Raw genomic sequence first — 18,236 nt, 5'->3', positions numbered from 1 at the left:
CATATGAACTGTTTGTGTGTTTTTGAATTTCGCGCAAAGCTACTCGAGGGCTATCTGTGCTAGCCGTCCCTAATTTAGCAGTGTAAATTAGAGGGAAGGCAGCTAGTCATCACCACCCACCGCCAACTCTTGAGCTACTCTTATACCAACAAATAGTGGGATTGACCGTCACTTTATAACGCCCCCACGGCTGAAAAGACGAGCATGTTTGGCGCGACGGGGATGTGAACCCGCGACTCTGAGATTACGAGTCGCACGCCTTAACACGCTCGGCCATGCCAGGCCTACATGTGAACTATTCAGAGTCAAAGTACAAATAAGTACGTTAAATAACGAATGTTTAATATAAATAATAAAAATAATTCTAAATTAAATGTCAAATTTTTCTAAAACTACGTAATTTTAGGATCGTTTAAAACAAAACTATTTTACCAGTTTGTTTCGTTTTCATAAAAAACTTTCACGAGAGTTACATACCTACTCACAATGTAAGTAGGTTGTAATATCCATTCTGTTTAAATGTGTTCTGTGAACAATTAATCTAAATTCTCCTTAGCTTCAGAAAGGACTGCATACTGATTAAAATGTATCTCAGAACGGTTGGAATGGGTATTAACACTTTTATTGACAAGGAAAGAACAACGTTAGGACTTTCATACGTCATCTTCAGGTTAAAAATGACTTATGCAAGTCGAAACGTTGTTCTCTCCTTATTGGCCAGGTGGTTAAGGCACTCGATACCTAGTCCGAGGGTCACAGTTTCGAATCCCCGTCACACCCTTTCAGCCGTGGGGGTGTTATATTTTGACGGTCAATCCCACTATTCGTTGGTAAAAGAGTAGCCCAAGGGTTGACGGAGTGTGATGATAACTAGCTCACTTCCCTCTAGTCTTATACTGCTAAATTAGGGACGGCTAGCGCAAATAGCCCTCGTGTAGCTTTACGCGAAATTCAAAACAAACGAAACGAAATTTTACTTTCAACTAATGTTGAAGGGGTTGGAAGTTTATTAGAAGAATGATTATATAACTGTGATGTAACATCCTTTCAATGATTTAGTATTTGGGTTCAGTCCATTTAAGAATGATGGGAGCACTTATTCAATACTAGACATCTTGTCCTTACTTTCTAATACCATAGAATCAAATACTTTTGTAAATTCATTTCTGTAATATTATTCCATTAGCAGAACTCTTTGTATGCCTAATGTCATTACTTTATTGAAGAAGTTTAAGTGATATCTGAAAATTTTTATATTTATATTCCTCATCAATACCACTTTGTTTAGCGTACAAAGCTGCTGGGTCGATTACTTAAACGGTAAGAAAATGTTGAGCAGATGTTTTCTGTGCAAAAACAGTTCAAGCAGTGTTTGGGGCCTGGCATGGCCGAGCGCGTAAAGCATGCGACTCGTAATCCGAGGGTCGCGGGTTCGCGCCCACGTCGCGCTAAACATGCTCGCCCTCCCACCCGTGGGGGTGTATAATGTGACGGTCAATCCCACTATTCGTTGGTAAAAGAGTAGCCCAAAAGTTGGCGGTGGGTGGTGATGACTAGCTGCCTTCCCTCTAGTCTTACACTGCTAAATTAGGGACGGCTAGCACAGATAGCCCTCGAGTAGCTTTGTGCGAAATTCCAAAACAAACAAACAAACAAGCACTGTTTGGAATGCATTAAATTAATTTAATGGAATCCCAACTCCCAGTATATTTGAAGTAATTGGTAAAACCGAAAATGAGACTAGACTATGGGTAATGTAGATGCTTCTATTCTTCAAATAAAGCCTTGATTAAACAGTCAGCAAATAATAATTGAAATTTTATTTGGAGTTTAGATAATTAAGTTTTCACGCTCAACTGTGATATTCGTTTTGAAACTACAAGAAATTGTTTTTAAGGTTTCAATAATTCCATTATGTGGACATTTTTTCAGACAAACTGATCAGATGTGTGAAGTGATTGCCGCCAAGATTTCTCCGCAGTCAACAAGTTCTTCGTCGATTATCTCGCCGATTTCTCCGGTAAATATTAGTGGATTACAGCTGAATTTCACCCGACGTCAATTTACATCCTTTATCAACCATGATAAGCCATGAGTGTCTAACGACCCGAGAAATACCAGAATCCTCCGTCGAGGCAGAGTTTTCCTGTAGCTCTCTACCCTGACCGACCGCACTTATCTCTCTGGATCCTGGAATGCTGACATAAATGTCAGGTGTTACACACATGAAAGCCAAACTATTTCGTTCCTTTTTTTTTTTTTTGGAACGTCCGCCCTTCCGTCTACCCAACAGATATTCAGCACTCTATTGAAGCAACCACCAAATTTAATCTCCATATGACTGGATCCGGTCCACCATTACAGACTTCCTCACACAGTTCATGAAAGTAGTAACCACCGCCAAACTAGTGGCTGACCGTGTTCTAGCTAATGGCTATTTGTTTCACTTTCACGTTTGAGCGGAACGCCCACCATCATCTATCGCCACTACATTTCTCCAAATCCAGCAAGCCTGACTTAAAACCATATCTATCAAGGATATCCATGTCGCCTCACACAGTCTCACCTACCATTAATACTACTTTATTTGTTTCACAGACGATCGCACACGTCAGTCTACCAACAAAAACAACAGCATCAAATTCACTCAGACACCACCAATCTCGAAGTTAACAACTATCACGGCCCAGTCCAACACCATATGCATAACAACAAGTAGTATGACGTTCTATTTGGATAACTAGCAAACATCCAATCAGTAGATCCCAACCTGGATCGTCAAGAAAGACAAAAACTCCAGACCATTTCTGCGTTCAGTACATGGCCAATAAAATATTTAGTCAATCTTCACCTAGCACCCCCAGAAACCATCCGTGTCTGACTATGATAATTAATGATGACCATGACGCCTTCTCCTTCGCCAGATGATCCACCCAATCCAATTTTAATTTGCTTATTTTGTCCCATAAGATGTATAAAATATTACTTATGTTTTATTAACTTCGACTTCTCTTTCAGCTACTTTCCAGTATCGTAAAAGTATTCTATTCTGGCCATGAAAGTGGGTTATTTACTCCCCCAGTAAAATTATCATCTTGAATCCTTGAATCCTGTGTTCTATACCATGCAGAGATGCCTTCTAATTTAAAACTTAAATGTAAAGTTAAAGTTAAAACAACACTACTAAAAACATTTTAAAGAAAAATTTAACCTAAAGTTATTGTCATTATAAATCAGTTTGTTATCTTGTAAGCTATAACTATATAATCCAAGAATTCGCTACAGCCTTGGTCTCCATCGCCTTCCATGGAACCTCTAGTTACCATTACCGATCATCCAAGCCTCCTACCCTTTTGTACTTTCCGTCTGATGTAAACTTAAACCTACCCCAAGTAATACGATATTTACCATACCCTCATTTATTGTCATCACTCTATTTAAGTAGCACCTAATCTTAATTCCGCGAGCGGAACTGAAGGTAAATTGACATTTCTGAGCGCTTCTGTTATTAAACCAAAACATTTGCCAGGATGAATTGAAATTATGTGCCAGTTATATCGACTGCACTGATTTTTGTGGCACAAAATGGTGGTATGTTACATTCTCATGACATTCCTCTTGTAGACGGAATGTTTGCAGTTGGTGTCGATGGCAGAGAAAAACTCAACAAAACTTACTCATCACTATAAAATGTTTAAATGCACTACCTGCCTTAAGTAATGTAGGTATATTTGTTGTCTTGAATTAACTTATGTTGAGAAGAAACTTTTGTATAGATCATATGACTGGAGAATATGTGAACTGTGGTCCTGATTTGCTCGTCGAGTTGCATATTAACCTTATCTGATGTTGCATTATTATAGAAAGTGATTCAGTCTGCAGCATGTAACTTGTAGAGTCAATGACGCCATTTAAAAAGAGGTTTATGGAGAAGGAAGAAGATAGAGGATTTCCTTTCAACGAGAATATCTTGTTGAAGATAAGTTAGCTAAAGAATTTTGTTAAAGGGTGAGAGACGAGGCTTCTGAAACTATTATTACTATAGCCACCAGAGAAGATTCCATGTCAGTCGTTTTTTATGAGGATTTACAGATATTGAAATATTTTGATGTTGCCAAGTTTCAAGTTTTCCGTTTTGTGAACAGTATTGTGATATGTCCTGACATTCCTCGCTTTGTTTCTGTGGAGGGTCAATGACTGACTTGCCAAGTTGGTTTCAATACTTATGCTGGTGTTCGGAGGATGAGACAGTAGAACCAACAATATATGTATCAGAGTAACATGAGTGGGAGAAAAAGCATCACCAGCATAGCACATGAGGATATGTAGCTCAGTGAATGAATGTATTTTTGCTTTAGACCAATCAGAGGTTAATAAAACAACCTCGCCACCTTCCTTAAGCCTGCGTCTTCGTGCAGCCGTTTGAGAAGCGACCTCTTTTGACTGTATGTTAATACAAAAATTTCTCCTTATATTTTATGTTTCCCAGTAAGAAGATGAACTAGCGTTTAAAGCAAATAAGAATATAACTGGAAGGAAAGCATACAAACGATTCACAATTCATAACTGAAACTGGGTATTTAGTGATATTTTATAATCAATTGATCAATAGTACAATTTATCGATTACATATGATTAATTACAAACGTACGGTGCTTATTCTCTCTTATATTTTCAATTTTCAATTGACGTTATGTTAAACTTGAACTATTTGGATTACTTTAGGTTATTTAGTCAGCATTGATTAATCTAAAATATGATATTATTATAGCGGTATTTTTCTTTTGTGATAAAAAATACTGAAAATTTTATTGTTGTTTTACACAGCTGTACTTTGAAAATGTTTACGCGTATCCTATCATCACTGTAGAAATAAAACATTACAGCTCGAAGAAGTTAAGTAGTTTTGTTAATTGTTGTATATGTTGGTAATAAAGTAATTTAGTTAAATTCTAAATATAACTCCACAAAAAGTCGTGACATGCGCACTTCATCTTACTCGTAAAGAAAGATTTAAAGTTTTAATGACTAAAGTCTCTATGACACGTAAAACATAGTTGTTTTTAGCAGTTCAACTAATCTTAAAGTATTGTTACCGGGATAATACTACAGGTTATTAAAATTATTAAAAAGATTACTACATTTTGAGTTCTTAAAAAACGATCTAAATAATTAGTGCAAGAGAAAAACAATTTTAAGATCAAGGAATTGATATAGGATACGACGAATACTCGGGACGATATACACTCGTTGCCTTTGATCTTAATACCCCATATATCTTCTGATGATTTTTACTTTGATTTGGTGAAACAAGTAAATTTTCAAATTGAGATACGTTTCGATAGGGCCTTACCAAATATTATAAATGTTTTAAGGTATGCAGCACTTCATTCAATTGTAGAAATCGATAAGTAAAAAAAAAATAGTATCTGATATATAACAAATTGTGGACCCCTTTAGAAACATACTTTATACTCTCACAAGAATGGACGATTTTTATGTAATGAGAATAATTGAAACATGGTTAATTGTAGGCGATATGCAAGATATTTTGAAATAGAGCGTTTCTGGCTATTTAATAGGAATGGAATAACAAAAACATAGGAAAAAAGTGACGTTATATGTAAGAGGTAGGTTACTTCCTGCTGAAATTGAAAATATTAAAGATAATAGTATGAAGATTAAATCCATTACGGTCTGTATCAGTGGATAAAAAGGGAAAAGCTATTTAGTGGGAATTTCTTAGAGATCACCAGATGATACTGATGTAATTAGTGAGAATCTCTACAATCAGATAAAGATTTCAGCTGTTAATGAAGTAATAATTTTGGACGATTTTAATTTTAGGCATACATATTGGGAACTGCTAATGTCAAACCATGAAGAAAAATGTTTTGGAACCTTTTCAGGATTACTTTATTTACCAACTAGTCAAGGAACCTATCAGAAAGAATGCTATTTAAGAATTATTGTTAATTTCAAATATAGAAATGATCAAGAGGGTAGGAACTAGAGAACATCTACATGCAAATGATAATTGGTTTATTAGGTTTAATGTTTTGTTGCAAATGGAGATAAAGAATAAAGATATTTGGTTACAAAGGATGCAACAAGAATCATCTCTTGTAAATTGGTCAGGTTAGTTATGTGGCGACACTACTCAGATGTGGAAAAATTTTAAAGATAATTCTTTCAATATTCATATTAAATATATTCCTTAGAGAATGAAAGGGATAACCGGAGGTAAAAAAGAACAAGTTGGCTCAGAAAGAGTTTAAGAGATAAAAGAAAAGCATCATAAATGTAAGAAATTTAAATGACTTGTATAGCAAGAGATTCACAAGATTATAGAAAATAATCGGAGATTAAAACATAGAAAAGAATACATGATAAAAGACTGGTTGGAAATTTGAAAATTAACATTAAGAATTTCTTTAAGCACGTTAAGGGTAAACAATATCTTAAAATGCTGTTAGGACCCTTCAAGGGTGATACAAAGAGGCTGGTATATGACGATTATAAGATGGCTGGGTTACTAAATTTTGTTTATTCTTCGATTTTTATTAACGAATATTTAAACAGTATTCCACGTCTTGAACAGTGGACAAATGTAAACAAGTGTGAAAAAATAACTGAATTAATTTTGAACTGGTTAAGAACAAATTTATAAGAATAAGAAATGATAACATTCCTAAGTCAGATCACATTTCCATAATGGTTTTAAAGTGGGTTAAAGATTGGATATGCGAGTCATTTACTACTATTTTCTTATCAGTTCTTAAATAGTTGGCAGAAACCAGAGGAATGGAAGTTAGTTAAGGTAAGTTCTGTTTTCAAGAGAGATAATAAATATTGTGTCAATAAATGTAGACTCATTAGTTTTACATTGGTTGCGAGAAAATATTTGTAAATTCTGTTAAAAGATGCTTTGGAAAGTCATTTAACAATGTTTAAAATTGTATTGAACAGTGAACATAGTTTCACTAAGGAAGAACTTACTTTACAGTACAAATCGTTTGATATTCTTTAAAAAGGCTACTGCTTATATAGATGAGGGTAAAGGTGTAGATTTGGTGTATCTGGATTTTCAGAAAGCATTTAAAGTGCCATTTAAAAGGCTTGTGAAGAAACTTATCTTTGTAATTGTGAGAAATAACTAACTGAAGAGAAGAATGACTGGATGGAACAGAGTCATATTCAGCTCATACAATTTAAAATTTTTAAGAGAGTGGCTGGCCTTTAAAATGGGTCAGGTGTTTAAGAGCAGGTGTTCTAAGAGCAGAAAATGTGAGTTTAAAAATTATTCTAATTTAGTTTAGAGGATGGACAAATAGGTTACATGCTTTTCAAAATATTATTTTAGTAAACGAGTCATTTTGTGTATGACACTACCTCTCCATCTGATGCCGACATACATCTTACGGCGTATTGCGCAAGAGCTGGGATAACAAGTTATGCCTATTATGTTTTGTTTTTCATAGCTATTATATTAAGTTAAAAGTTGCATAGAAAAATGACTAAAAACATAATTAAAATTAGATCATACAAAAAATATTTTTCATGAACATCAGTGACCTAAAATTTATAATTTTGCTAAAAATTGAGTACAAAGTTTCTGTATGCAATTTTCTATATAACTTACTTTTCCAGGATAATGACGAAAGTTATATATAGGGAAAATATCTTTTTTTTTTATAATTTAATCAGTCTTTGTTGTTTTTTGTCTGTTTATTTTGTTTTCAAATGTGGTTTATGTTTGAAGTACTGCCAACCATGTAAGGTGTGTTGAAAAATATTAATCATTCCAAATCCTATCTCTCTGGCCATAACGCGCATGTGTTTGCCGTAAATGAAAATTAAATATTCATGTCTCTAAAATAATAATATAAGCCTACAAATATTCTAATGATGTGAGAAATCTTTCCTTTGCTTTCATCAGGTAGATTGGCCAAGTTGATAAGGTATTTCGTTTTCGTCCTATTGTGTTTAATTTCAAGAACAACAAAAGTGAAATTAAAAACGAGAGGAACACAGAATTTAGCACATACTGGTGCCAGACAGGAAAGGATGAAAGGGCACAACGACAATAACGCATTCTAGGGACAACTGAACCCGTTAACTAAAGATAATTACAATGTTTAATTAATCTGGTTGTAGGGACTAAAACCCTTTTGTCTCAGTAAAACCTTATACAGAAATTAAATCTCTTTTCGATTGGTTCATCTATAGCTATTATGCGTATAATTCTGCGGCTTTGATTCCGTTTATTAACCAACAAAACATCTCCCACTGACATCTTTTGTGTTACACTGGGGAAAACATGGCAAAGGCTAAAAAGTTGACAGAGTTTGAACGTGGCAGAATTATCGATCTGCAAAAGCAAGGTCTCTCTCAACGTGACATCGCTGGTGAGATTGGGCGAAGTAAAACTGTTGTTGCAAATTTCTTAAAAGACCCTGAAGGATACAGAACGAAAATTTCAAGTGGTTGGCCCAAGAAAATTTCGCTGGCGTTATACGGGAGGATTCGATGGGTTGTCCGGGAAGACATCAACCGATCGTCAAACCAGAACAATAAGACGGCATCTGCCAGAGAAAGTCTTTAAAAACGTAAACGTCTTCAAAGGACACGCCTCCTTCCACACCACGAAACAGCTCGGTTAAACTTTGCTGAGAAGGACCAAACATGGGACGTAGAAAAGTGGACGAAGATTTTCTTCTATGATATGAAAAAAATTTAACCTGGATAGTCCAGATGGCTTCCAACTTTACTGGCACGATAAGGATATCCCACCGGAGACATTTTCTACACGAAACAGTGGATTAGGTTCCATCATGATCTGGGGTGCTTTCTTCTTCCATGGAACAATGGAACTTCAGGTTATACAGGGGCATCAAACAGCAGCTGGCTACATTGACATGTTGGAGAGAGAATCCTTATTGATTGAAGGCCCTCTCTTGTGTGGAAATGACTGGATCTTTGAGCAGGACAATGCTGAAATCCACAATGCCCACAGGACAGAGGACTTTTTCATGGTGAATAACGTGATTCTTTTGGACCATCCAACGTGTTCACCCGAACTCAACCCCATTGAAAATATTGGAGGTGGATGGCAAGGAAAGTCTATAGAAGTGACATCAATTCCATACATATATACACACACACACACACACACACACACACACACACACAGAGATATTATGTTTAATGAGAAAAACGCTGTTGGAAGACCCAGATGGCGAATAAACGATGGTCGATGAACTTTTTTGTACATTTTTAATTGTCTTTTTGTTTGGATCGAGATAATATTGTTTATGTCTCACTGCCATAAGAAGATACTTCAATCTTTAAGGCTGTGGGTGAAAGTCAAATTACACTTATTCAGTCAGAAAATAAAGTTTTAAGAGTTGGATTCTTTATTTGGATTAAAGCACAGATACACAATGGGCTATTTGTGCTTGACCGATTACGAATATCAAAACCCAATTTTTAGCGGTGTGAGCCCGCAAACATATCGCTGTGCCACTCGTGGGTGAAACAGTTGTTGGTGGGTGTTATTCAGTGACTAACTCCCATATACTTTATGCTAAAACATAAATTAATTTATTTTACGACAGTTCGGTGTAAATCTCTGTGTGTGTGCGTATTTAATCTTAACAAGGGGTTCTCTGCACTGTGCCCAACATAGCTATTGTACAAACTTTATTTTGGGAAATTCCTTTACTTAGCTGAAAAGGTAGGACTAATAAAGGGAAATTTAAAAACTTTAAGATAAAATCGTTTCAGTTACGATATCAAACATCTATCATTTCAAAATCAGTTAATACAGGTGATTTTTACTTTCTCCTAAAATCAAAAAATAACTGATTGATAAAATATTATATAGCGTCTAAACAAGCTTTGCCTTGATATTTAGTAACAAATTTGTTAGACCACATAATTGATTTCAAAATACAATAACAACAACTTCGACATGAAGTAAATTCTGACTTTCAATAACTATATCGTTTGAACCTTTAACATGGTACCATCACCAGTTAAAGTTGTTGTTGTTGTATTTTGAAATTAACGGTAAGAGGTAGGGAATTTTTTTAGATTCCTCAGACGTAGGATGACTGAAATGTGGTTTAATTCGTCATGTGAATAAATAAGTTAATGTACAGATTGGCATTTTCCTTTTATATTAACATGGATGAAAAAGTTAAAACTTTCAATTACTGTTATATCAAGTGAATGATAGTAACAAACATAAAAAATACGACATGGTTGTTAAAAAAGTTCCACTGACATGTATAATATACAAACTCCATACAATTTAAGCTTTGCCATAAAATGAATATTAAATTAATAATCATAGATCATCCAAAGTGATGTCAAAACTATTGTATTTTTCATATCTGAAAAAACAACATGCTTCTTTGTAACAGATCTTTACTGAAGTTAAACTTAAACATTAATTTATTCTAATATCTTCTAATAGGACAGTCCAGCAGTGGATAATATTCAGTGTGTTTGGTTGCACTTTTTTATGTCTAAAATTCAATCCACAGAGCAGCTAAATACAGTCCGTTATTTCCGTTTTGCCCCGCGTAATACGAATGAAACTCAGTTCTTGCTCTAGGAGTTCGATAAAGTATGTTATTGCAGTGGGTGCTTCTGAGTGGTTGGTCAGTTGTTTAAAATTAGGAAAGATAAGATGATTGTGACCTGCCATTGTTTGGAAAATTATGAGCTCTCAATTTTTAACCAGACAATCGTTGTGTTAAAATGTACGAAATTTTGAAACATTAAACACCCACTGGAAGTTCAAGTTAAACTTCCTCCAGACATTAAATCTCATTTGTAGTTCTTTCAGATAAGTATTGCCTCGAAAAAGTCCATGTTAATAATACTGATGCCACTTTGTGGATCATATAAAGATTATTGGGTAAATAACCATTTTATGTACTAAACTGACCACTAAGAAATTACCGTTATTTCACCAGGTAAAGTATAGCTAAACAGTCAGTACAACTTCCACTTGTATAAGAAAAATATACAAAAGGCACGCAACGTTCTCCACAAATCCACTTATACTCACAGCTTTTGTGTTTAATATTCGTCTAAACTGTACATATGTGTATATATATGTGCATATATGTATAGTCAAAAATCTATGTTTCTAAGAGAATCCTAAGAAGCAATAAGGCCAGTTAGGTCATGGCCTGAACAAAATTTGAACAGTTACAATTTATTTATTACAACTTGTTTCCTGTAATTCAATAGTTTGCGTTCAGTATGTGCAGTATGAAAATTTGGTATCCTACTTAAATCCTCGTACTTACGAGTCGTGACACACAGAGTCGGTCTGGTTGTCAGTACATTCTTTCTTCCTTCTGAAGCACGTGGGAATTCTCAGCCTTCTCATTAAACAATATGATTTTCTCGACCTGTGTGGATTTTGCCGTCTTTCCTCATCATTTGGTCTGCAGATATGTTCCCTGCTGAAGATAACTTTGATGGCACTTTTGGCAGATCTTGTAAAGACCTGAAGTCGCTTCTTGGGTGACTTTTTCGAAGACGTCGATTCTTTCCACAGGTCACTGGAATAAAAGCAATTATTACAAATAATGAATACGTCGTAATACATTTACACAGAAATGAATTTTATGAGAGAAGATAAATATTTATTTATATAAACAGTGTTATATTGATTAATCCTAACCTTAGTTTTAAAGGCAAATAACTAAGTTAAAACTGATAAATATCAACTGAATCTAGTGCATACCACTCAGTTATTGTTCAGTCATTTGCACAGTATGTTTCAAGAACTGCTAGATCTCTGTATACCAGCCAAACTGAAAAGTCTTGGTATCACGAAAGACCTCCTTAATACTAGGTATAGCAACTGTAATGTATATGGCATATTCTTTTCCACTTTCATTCACAATTTACTGTAACACCTACACTCCACAGTGACGCTACTTAGAGTAAAAAATGGCTGGAAAAGGATATAGGGAAAAATGATAGTTGTTTTCTTTTAACTATCATAAAGCTACTAAAATGTTAAGATAACCATTTTACTTAGAACTGTTCAAAAATGTTTTTTATGTGTTTGCACAGTGAGTTTTAATGGCAATAGGTTAAATTGTCTAATACTTTTTTCTCATTCTAAATGATTTTACTTTTATATGGCAAGTAACAGTTGCAAATGTAAACCATCTGTCAATTAAACTTGTTAAGTTGCAATGTTTGTATCACACCGTCAATTACTAACATATATCAATCTCACCTCAGCTTGTCACTCGCCATTAAGCTACTTGACTAGTTTGAATATTTTCAACCAAAATAATACATAGTATGTATGTGTTGCAAAATTTTCATGAACAATAGAATAGATAACAAAAAGAACATCTCAAGCTTTTGTTTAGTATTATAAAGATTAATGTTCATGTCAAACATAAATTCGTAGTTTCCTGTTACTTCTCAGTGCTTCTATTGGTAAGTCTCAGGGCTAATTACACAAAAGATTTGGTCTCAATACTTGCAGTGGGTACAGCACAGATAATCCATTGTGCATCTTTGTTTAACAAAAAAAAAGTTTCATGTTTCATAAATGACCTAGAAGTTGCTTGTTTTCCATGAACTTGTAATTATAATATATACTTAAAATAATGATTTATTTAATTTTGTAATAACAATACTGTTACTTGCTTTTTTTAAGCAGTGTCTAGGATTAGAAGTAGATCTTAAAAATTAAAGTTAATAAATTTAGATTTTCTTGCTTTGAAGTGTATTGTAGAATACTTTCATCTGAAGAGATTTAAGATATTTTATCCACACTTGATTCTTGATATTGTGTTGGTTCTACACATTGGGTGTAATGGAAATAGATGAAACCTTTTAGGATCAGAAAAAACTAGCAACAAATAAAGAATTTAACTTGCCGAAAAAAAAATGTCCCAAGTTTGAAAGTAACCAGATGTGTCAGTGAGGATGGCAGGAGCAGTAAAAAGAACTGGTTGATTTATTTTGTACTATTTGTATCATTCAGATTCTGAAAACAATGAAATTTGCACTTTGTGCAATTATGTAGTGTGATTATAAAATGCAAAAAAGTGCTTGCAATGAACCTTTACACATTGTTAGATGGATATAAGTTACAACAAAAATAGTTAAATCATTTATTCTTTTACTTTTTAGAATTGTTGTATCTTAAACATTTCAGTTGTATATTTTAACATTGTATTTTAATTTGTAAGATTATGATGTAGATGCACTACAGGTTCAGATATAGGAAAACTGAAATATTTCTATAGCCTACAGTGTCATTGATTACAGCAGATAATGCTGCATGGATAATCACATTTATTTCTCTGGTACTGGCTTTTTTTTAATGCGGGAATAAAAACAGTTTGAAATAGATGCATTGCTGTACACTGGTTAAGTATGTATGTGTTACAAAATTTTCATGAACATTAGTATTATCAAGGAATGTATGATGGTTTAGTATTCACTGTAAATTGAATTTTCCAATCATTGGCAGGGTGGCTGTTGTTCATATTGAGAAAAAAAGTTAATAAATACTTACAAAATAACAAGGTATTACCAGAGTAAATTCTGGAGATATTTTAACTATCATATTAAGATTTTTTTCACATGTATGGGTACTTTTCAAAGCTGATTTGTACCAGATTGTCTTGGGGTGCAACTTTGTTAAGTTCTTAGTGCTTTGAACTTGTAATTTAAAGGTTGCAGGTTTGAAGCTTGCCCTTGAAAAAGACATTTTATCTTAATTGCTTCAGTCTACCCAGCTGTATAATGGCTACCTGCCGTTAGCTAGGATTAACCTGTGTTGGACTAGCATCTCATCAGTATAGACTTCATCACAGGAAACCAGAGGGAAGTACCAACTTTACATATCTTTTGAAACACAAAAAGAATAAACTTACCTACTTTACTGTGTTTGTTCCTTTTTAATTACATCAAAATGCACCTGCTGTAGATGATTTAACCCTGTCACTATGGGTCACAGGTCAAATGCTATTTCACTGATTTTGTTCATTTGCATTCAAAATTTTATTGAATTACTATTATATGAACTTGTGTAATATTTAATATAATATTAAAATAACACATCTAGATATCAATTTTTGTGAGTTGTGGCATGTTAAATCAGCACTGGTTCAAGTAAGATGTTTGTGATGTCAAAATAGAAAGTCTGTAGTTGTGTATGAATTAGAAACTCAAGTTATCAATATTGGCAAGCTAGAGTATAGAATAAGAACTTTGTATCTTTCCTACATGCTGAGGTATTGCTTGTGCACTGAATCTAACACAGTGGCCCTGTTCACCTCTTTCTAATTTTGGAAACAGTCTCTTATATACACACGTTTCAATACATGACATGTAAATAACTTGTCAAAAGTTTGGAATGTCCCTGTAATTGCTTTCTCAGCCATTTCAAGCAGGTAGTTTGTGTCTTTATTTTACTCAAAATTACATATTTTTTTAGACTCAAATACAGATTAGTTAATAAGCTTCATCAGTTATAGTGGAATTCTGTGATATTGATATAGTTATTTATGATTTTTTGATTATTTAAAATGTATATATATATATAAAATATTTAAAAAAATCATTTCCTCCACAGGCAAACTTTGAATAGGCTTAGCAATCTATGGCAAGCAGTAAAGGTTCTAACTAGAAGATATAATATTTTGCTACAGTTAGTTTATTTACTGTGCTATATTTTAAGAAAAATAAATTTAAGAGCTTGTTTGTAAGTAGTGGTAATCAGTGTGTGTGTGTGTCTGCATACATATATATATATGTAATGCACAATAATTGAAATGTGACTGTATTTTACCAAATATTAGTCCCTTGAAGCACAACAAAGACAGGTCAGGCTTTTATCAACTTTTTGTGTACAAAAACCTTCCAATCTTTACTTAACATTTATCAAATTATGTGAAGGTATACATAACTGCATCAAACATTATAGTATCAATACTTGTATATATTGTACCAAAAGCATCACAAAAGGGTTAACAAACATATTGTGGTAGAATATAAAAATTACAGTATGCTCTAAGTTGCTACTTGCCATATGTTTGTATAATTTGCCTGTAACTTCATATGCAAGTAGTTTTAATTTGAGGCCTTATTATATTTGACAGTCTTCAGATAAATGTTCTATATATCTAAAGAAGATATAACAAGCTATATCTTGTTGTAGAAGATTCTGATATGCATTTGGATGAAGTGTACTTAAAACTCTCACATCGACTTAAATCAATATCTTCAATGTCTGATCAGACACAGTTGCTCAACAGCTCTCACACTAAGGACAGTACTGAAACACTGGTGAGTTGTATATGTTTCAGTATGCTCCTTTGGCATAATTTTCCTTGAAGGATCATTTATCATTAGTGTAGAAATTTTTTTGAGGTAGTTTATTTAGTAATGAAATAATAATATTTCAGTAAGATAATATATTCCAGTGCACACCCTGTTTGGAAACTTTCTAGCATAGTTTTTATTATACGTGTATGTACTTCAAACTTACTTTCACGATAACGTAAATTCTTATGAGACTCAAAAGTTTTAAGGATTAAAAAGTGAAATTTATTATGCATTTTACCTGTATACTTAGAATATCTTAAGTTTTAACAGGATAGTGTTATATTACAACTATTAACAACAAAGATTATCTTGCATGAAAACTGTTTATTGTAACTGAAATATTCACTTTATGTTACATCCTGTACAAAGTGAGCCACAGTTAGTACCAAATGCCAATATGAGTTATTTTGCTTCTTACCTTCCTCAGATTGATTGTGGTTGACTATTATGTTAGTTAATGATTCATCAGTTACAGATAGCATTGCAAATTTTGTAGTTACAAGAAACACTTCAAATATTTCAGAAGACAAGTATGTAAACGCATACACATTAAACATATTTTCCATTTGTGCTGATAATAACTAACTATTTATTTATATAAATATGATGATAGTGTTATTATTATTCTTGAAAAGATGAAAAATTACTACTGACACATAGTAGAAAACCATGTTTAAATTATTATGATTTAGAAAATCAACATTAAAGTTTAACCTATAAAACCTATACTTAAGTTAATTAAATTTTTGTTTTTTGTATTTAATTACTTTATATTTTTTTAATTTCAGACAAGCACATTTGTATTAGCTAGCACCTATCAGTGAAAAAAAATGCAAGTCACTGCACACTGCTTTGTGGTGAAATCTATTTCTCTGATAATCATTGACTGAGGATTACTTCCATTGATAAAAGATTCCAGATGTACTAAACCTAGTTAAATGAAGAATACATAAACTACCTTTTTTCAGACCTTTTACCATGTATGTAATGAATTGGGCAGTCATTTCTTTAAAGGAGACAGTGATTTTATGTTCAATGTAAAAGTTGTAATTTTTAGTGAATTGAAAAGGGCCATTTGTTAATGATATTTATGATTGTTGTAAGTGGTGGTACCACAAACAAGAACAGTTGTGATGCTGCAACATTGTATCACCTGAAATCCAATATAATTTTCAGTAGAAATGCAAAAAATACTTAAATACAGATGACTGAGGCATGATACAAATTTTTACTGCATACATGTGATTTGACTAATATGTAATTTTTAATTTATTCTAAAAGCTCTAATTTCAAAATAACAGTAAACACCACTAAATTATTGTGCTTAGCATAGATAAGTCTGGTTTAAGAAGTACAAAGAATAGTTAACTTTTTTTTTCATCGACCTCCATTTGAGAAAGTGTTTATCATAACTCTTGTTTTGACTTTAATCTTTTGAGTTAATGGAGGAATCTAAATTATTCTATCTTCATTACTTCTGTATTTACAGTAATATGAAAAAAAAATATGTACCATCTGTTGATGTTAATCTTGTGACTTATGACAGTATTCTTCTATCTGTAAACCTGAAACAGTGATATATGTATCAGACATGTGTTGTATGTGAATTTTGGAAGGAAACAATTTCTTTTCTTTCTCTTTTCTAAGAATACTACAATATTGTCATATATAAACCAAAGATAATTTTTCTTAATTTATGTATATAAGTTTTGATATTCTATTTTAGCATGACAGAAATAAATGTGTGTTTGGAAGAATAGTCTTATCTGTGACATTTATCTTATCTTATTTATAATTTTTGAAGAAAAAAAAGTCAAATTTTGTCACAATTTTCATTTGTGGACAAAGTTTGTGAAAAAGGAAAATGTACAGTATTTACTTTAGCAACTCTGGTAGATGTTAAACACTAATGTGTAACAAAGGCAAAATACATACAAGTAATTATTCAATACTGTAAAGAAAACAAAGGAACTAGATGGTATTTGTTTTTCTTAATCACCTTCATGTACATGAGCTATAAAAGAAAATGGGCATGCAAGATGGTAAATTTGCTGTGTAGTGGTTGAAAACCAGATAAAAATTTAACGTGAAAGTTGTTACACTGTAATGGAACTATCATAGAGTATATTTGCAGAAATGAACTTATCTGTTGTTGTTATGTTATTTTTTTCAGTGTGTATCAAGTCCAACCTAAGTCCATTTGTGCAGTTTTTATCAGTTTATGGCTATTTTTGTTACTTTCCATCAATGTTTTTATGTTAGTGCTGTCTTTAAGTAACTAATCTTCAGTCTTCGTGATGTTCAGGGATGAAGCTAGCATAATTCTGAGGGGAAAAAACTTTCAAAAACATTTTTTTAAAACCTATTAAATTTTAGATCTTTTATTTTTAGGCCTCTATTGTAAAGATGTTAATTTCATGAATAATAGCATAAAATAATAATTTTCTTCACAGTGTGTTCTTTCAAATTTTGTATTTCTGTCATAAAGCTTATTGTCAAATAAGTTGTGAAACTTTGATACAAATAGGGCATTTATGGTGTAATTGTGAACTTGTGTAATTGGCTCTGGTCCTGCATACAATCATTAAATTGTTGCAATGTTACAGCTACCACTGTAACAAGGCTTTGTTGTTTAGTCTTGCCAATTTAAGGGGAAAATGCATCTGTTACATGAACCCTGTTTGGGCAGTCAGAGATCTTGATAGTCTTTTTCCACTAGATTTCAAACGTTTGGTCCTTATATCAATTATGTAATCTCCATTTCCAATATGGAAATTCTATGTTCTTTTAACCTATTTATAATGGCTTTCACTCGTGCATCTCCACACACAGTTTTTGCCTTATTTTCCGAG

The 18,236-nt window shown here is 33.0% G+C and overlaps 1 protein-coding gene across 5 annotated transcripts in view; it reads right to left on the bottom strand.

The window, feature by feature from the left end:
• LOC143222744 (uncharacterized) overlaps positions 1-18,236 on the bottom strand; it is a 38,929-nt gene that overhangs the window by 11,866 nt on the left and 8,827 nt on the right. For 4 of the 5 annotated variants that reach the window (XR_013012451.1, XR_013012450.1, XM_076449679.1 and 1 more), the window contains exon 4: positions 11,325-11,582. Coding sequence is in view for 3 of the 5 variants with exons in the window: in XM_076449679.1 (XP_076305794.1) it covers positions 11,325-11,582 (258 nt within the window). In the remaining 2 variants the exon portion in view is untranslated. Of the gene's footprint in view, positions 1-7,698; positions 11,583-18,236 lie in introns of those variants that run through there. The other variant, XM_076449681.1, reaches the window with a different exon arrangement.

This window comes from Tachypleus tridentatus, chromosome 8 (assembly GCF_004210375.1).
Source record: "Tachypleus tridentatus isolate NWPU-2018 chromosome 8, ASM421037v1, whole genome shotgun sequence".
In the NCBI taxonomy this organism is placed as follows: Eukaryota; Metazoa; Arthropoda; class Merostomata; order Xiphosura; family Limulidae; genus Tachypleus; species Tachypleus tridentatus.
The sequence above is the reverse complement of the archived record's forward strand: the minus strand, read 5'-3'. Positions and strand labels throughout refer to the sequence as shown.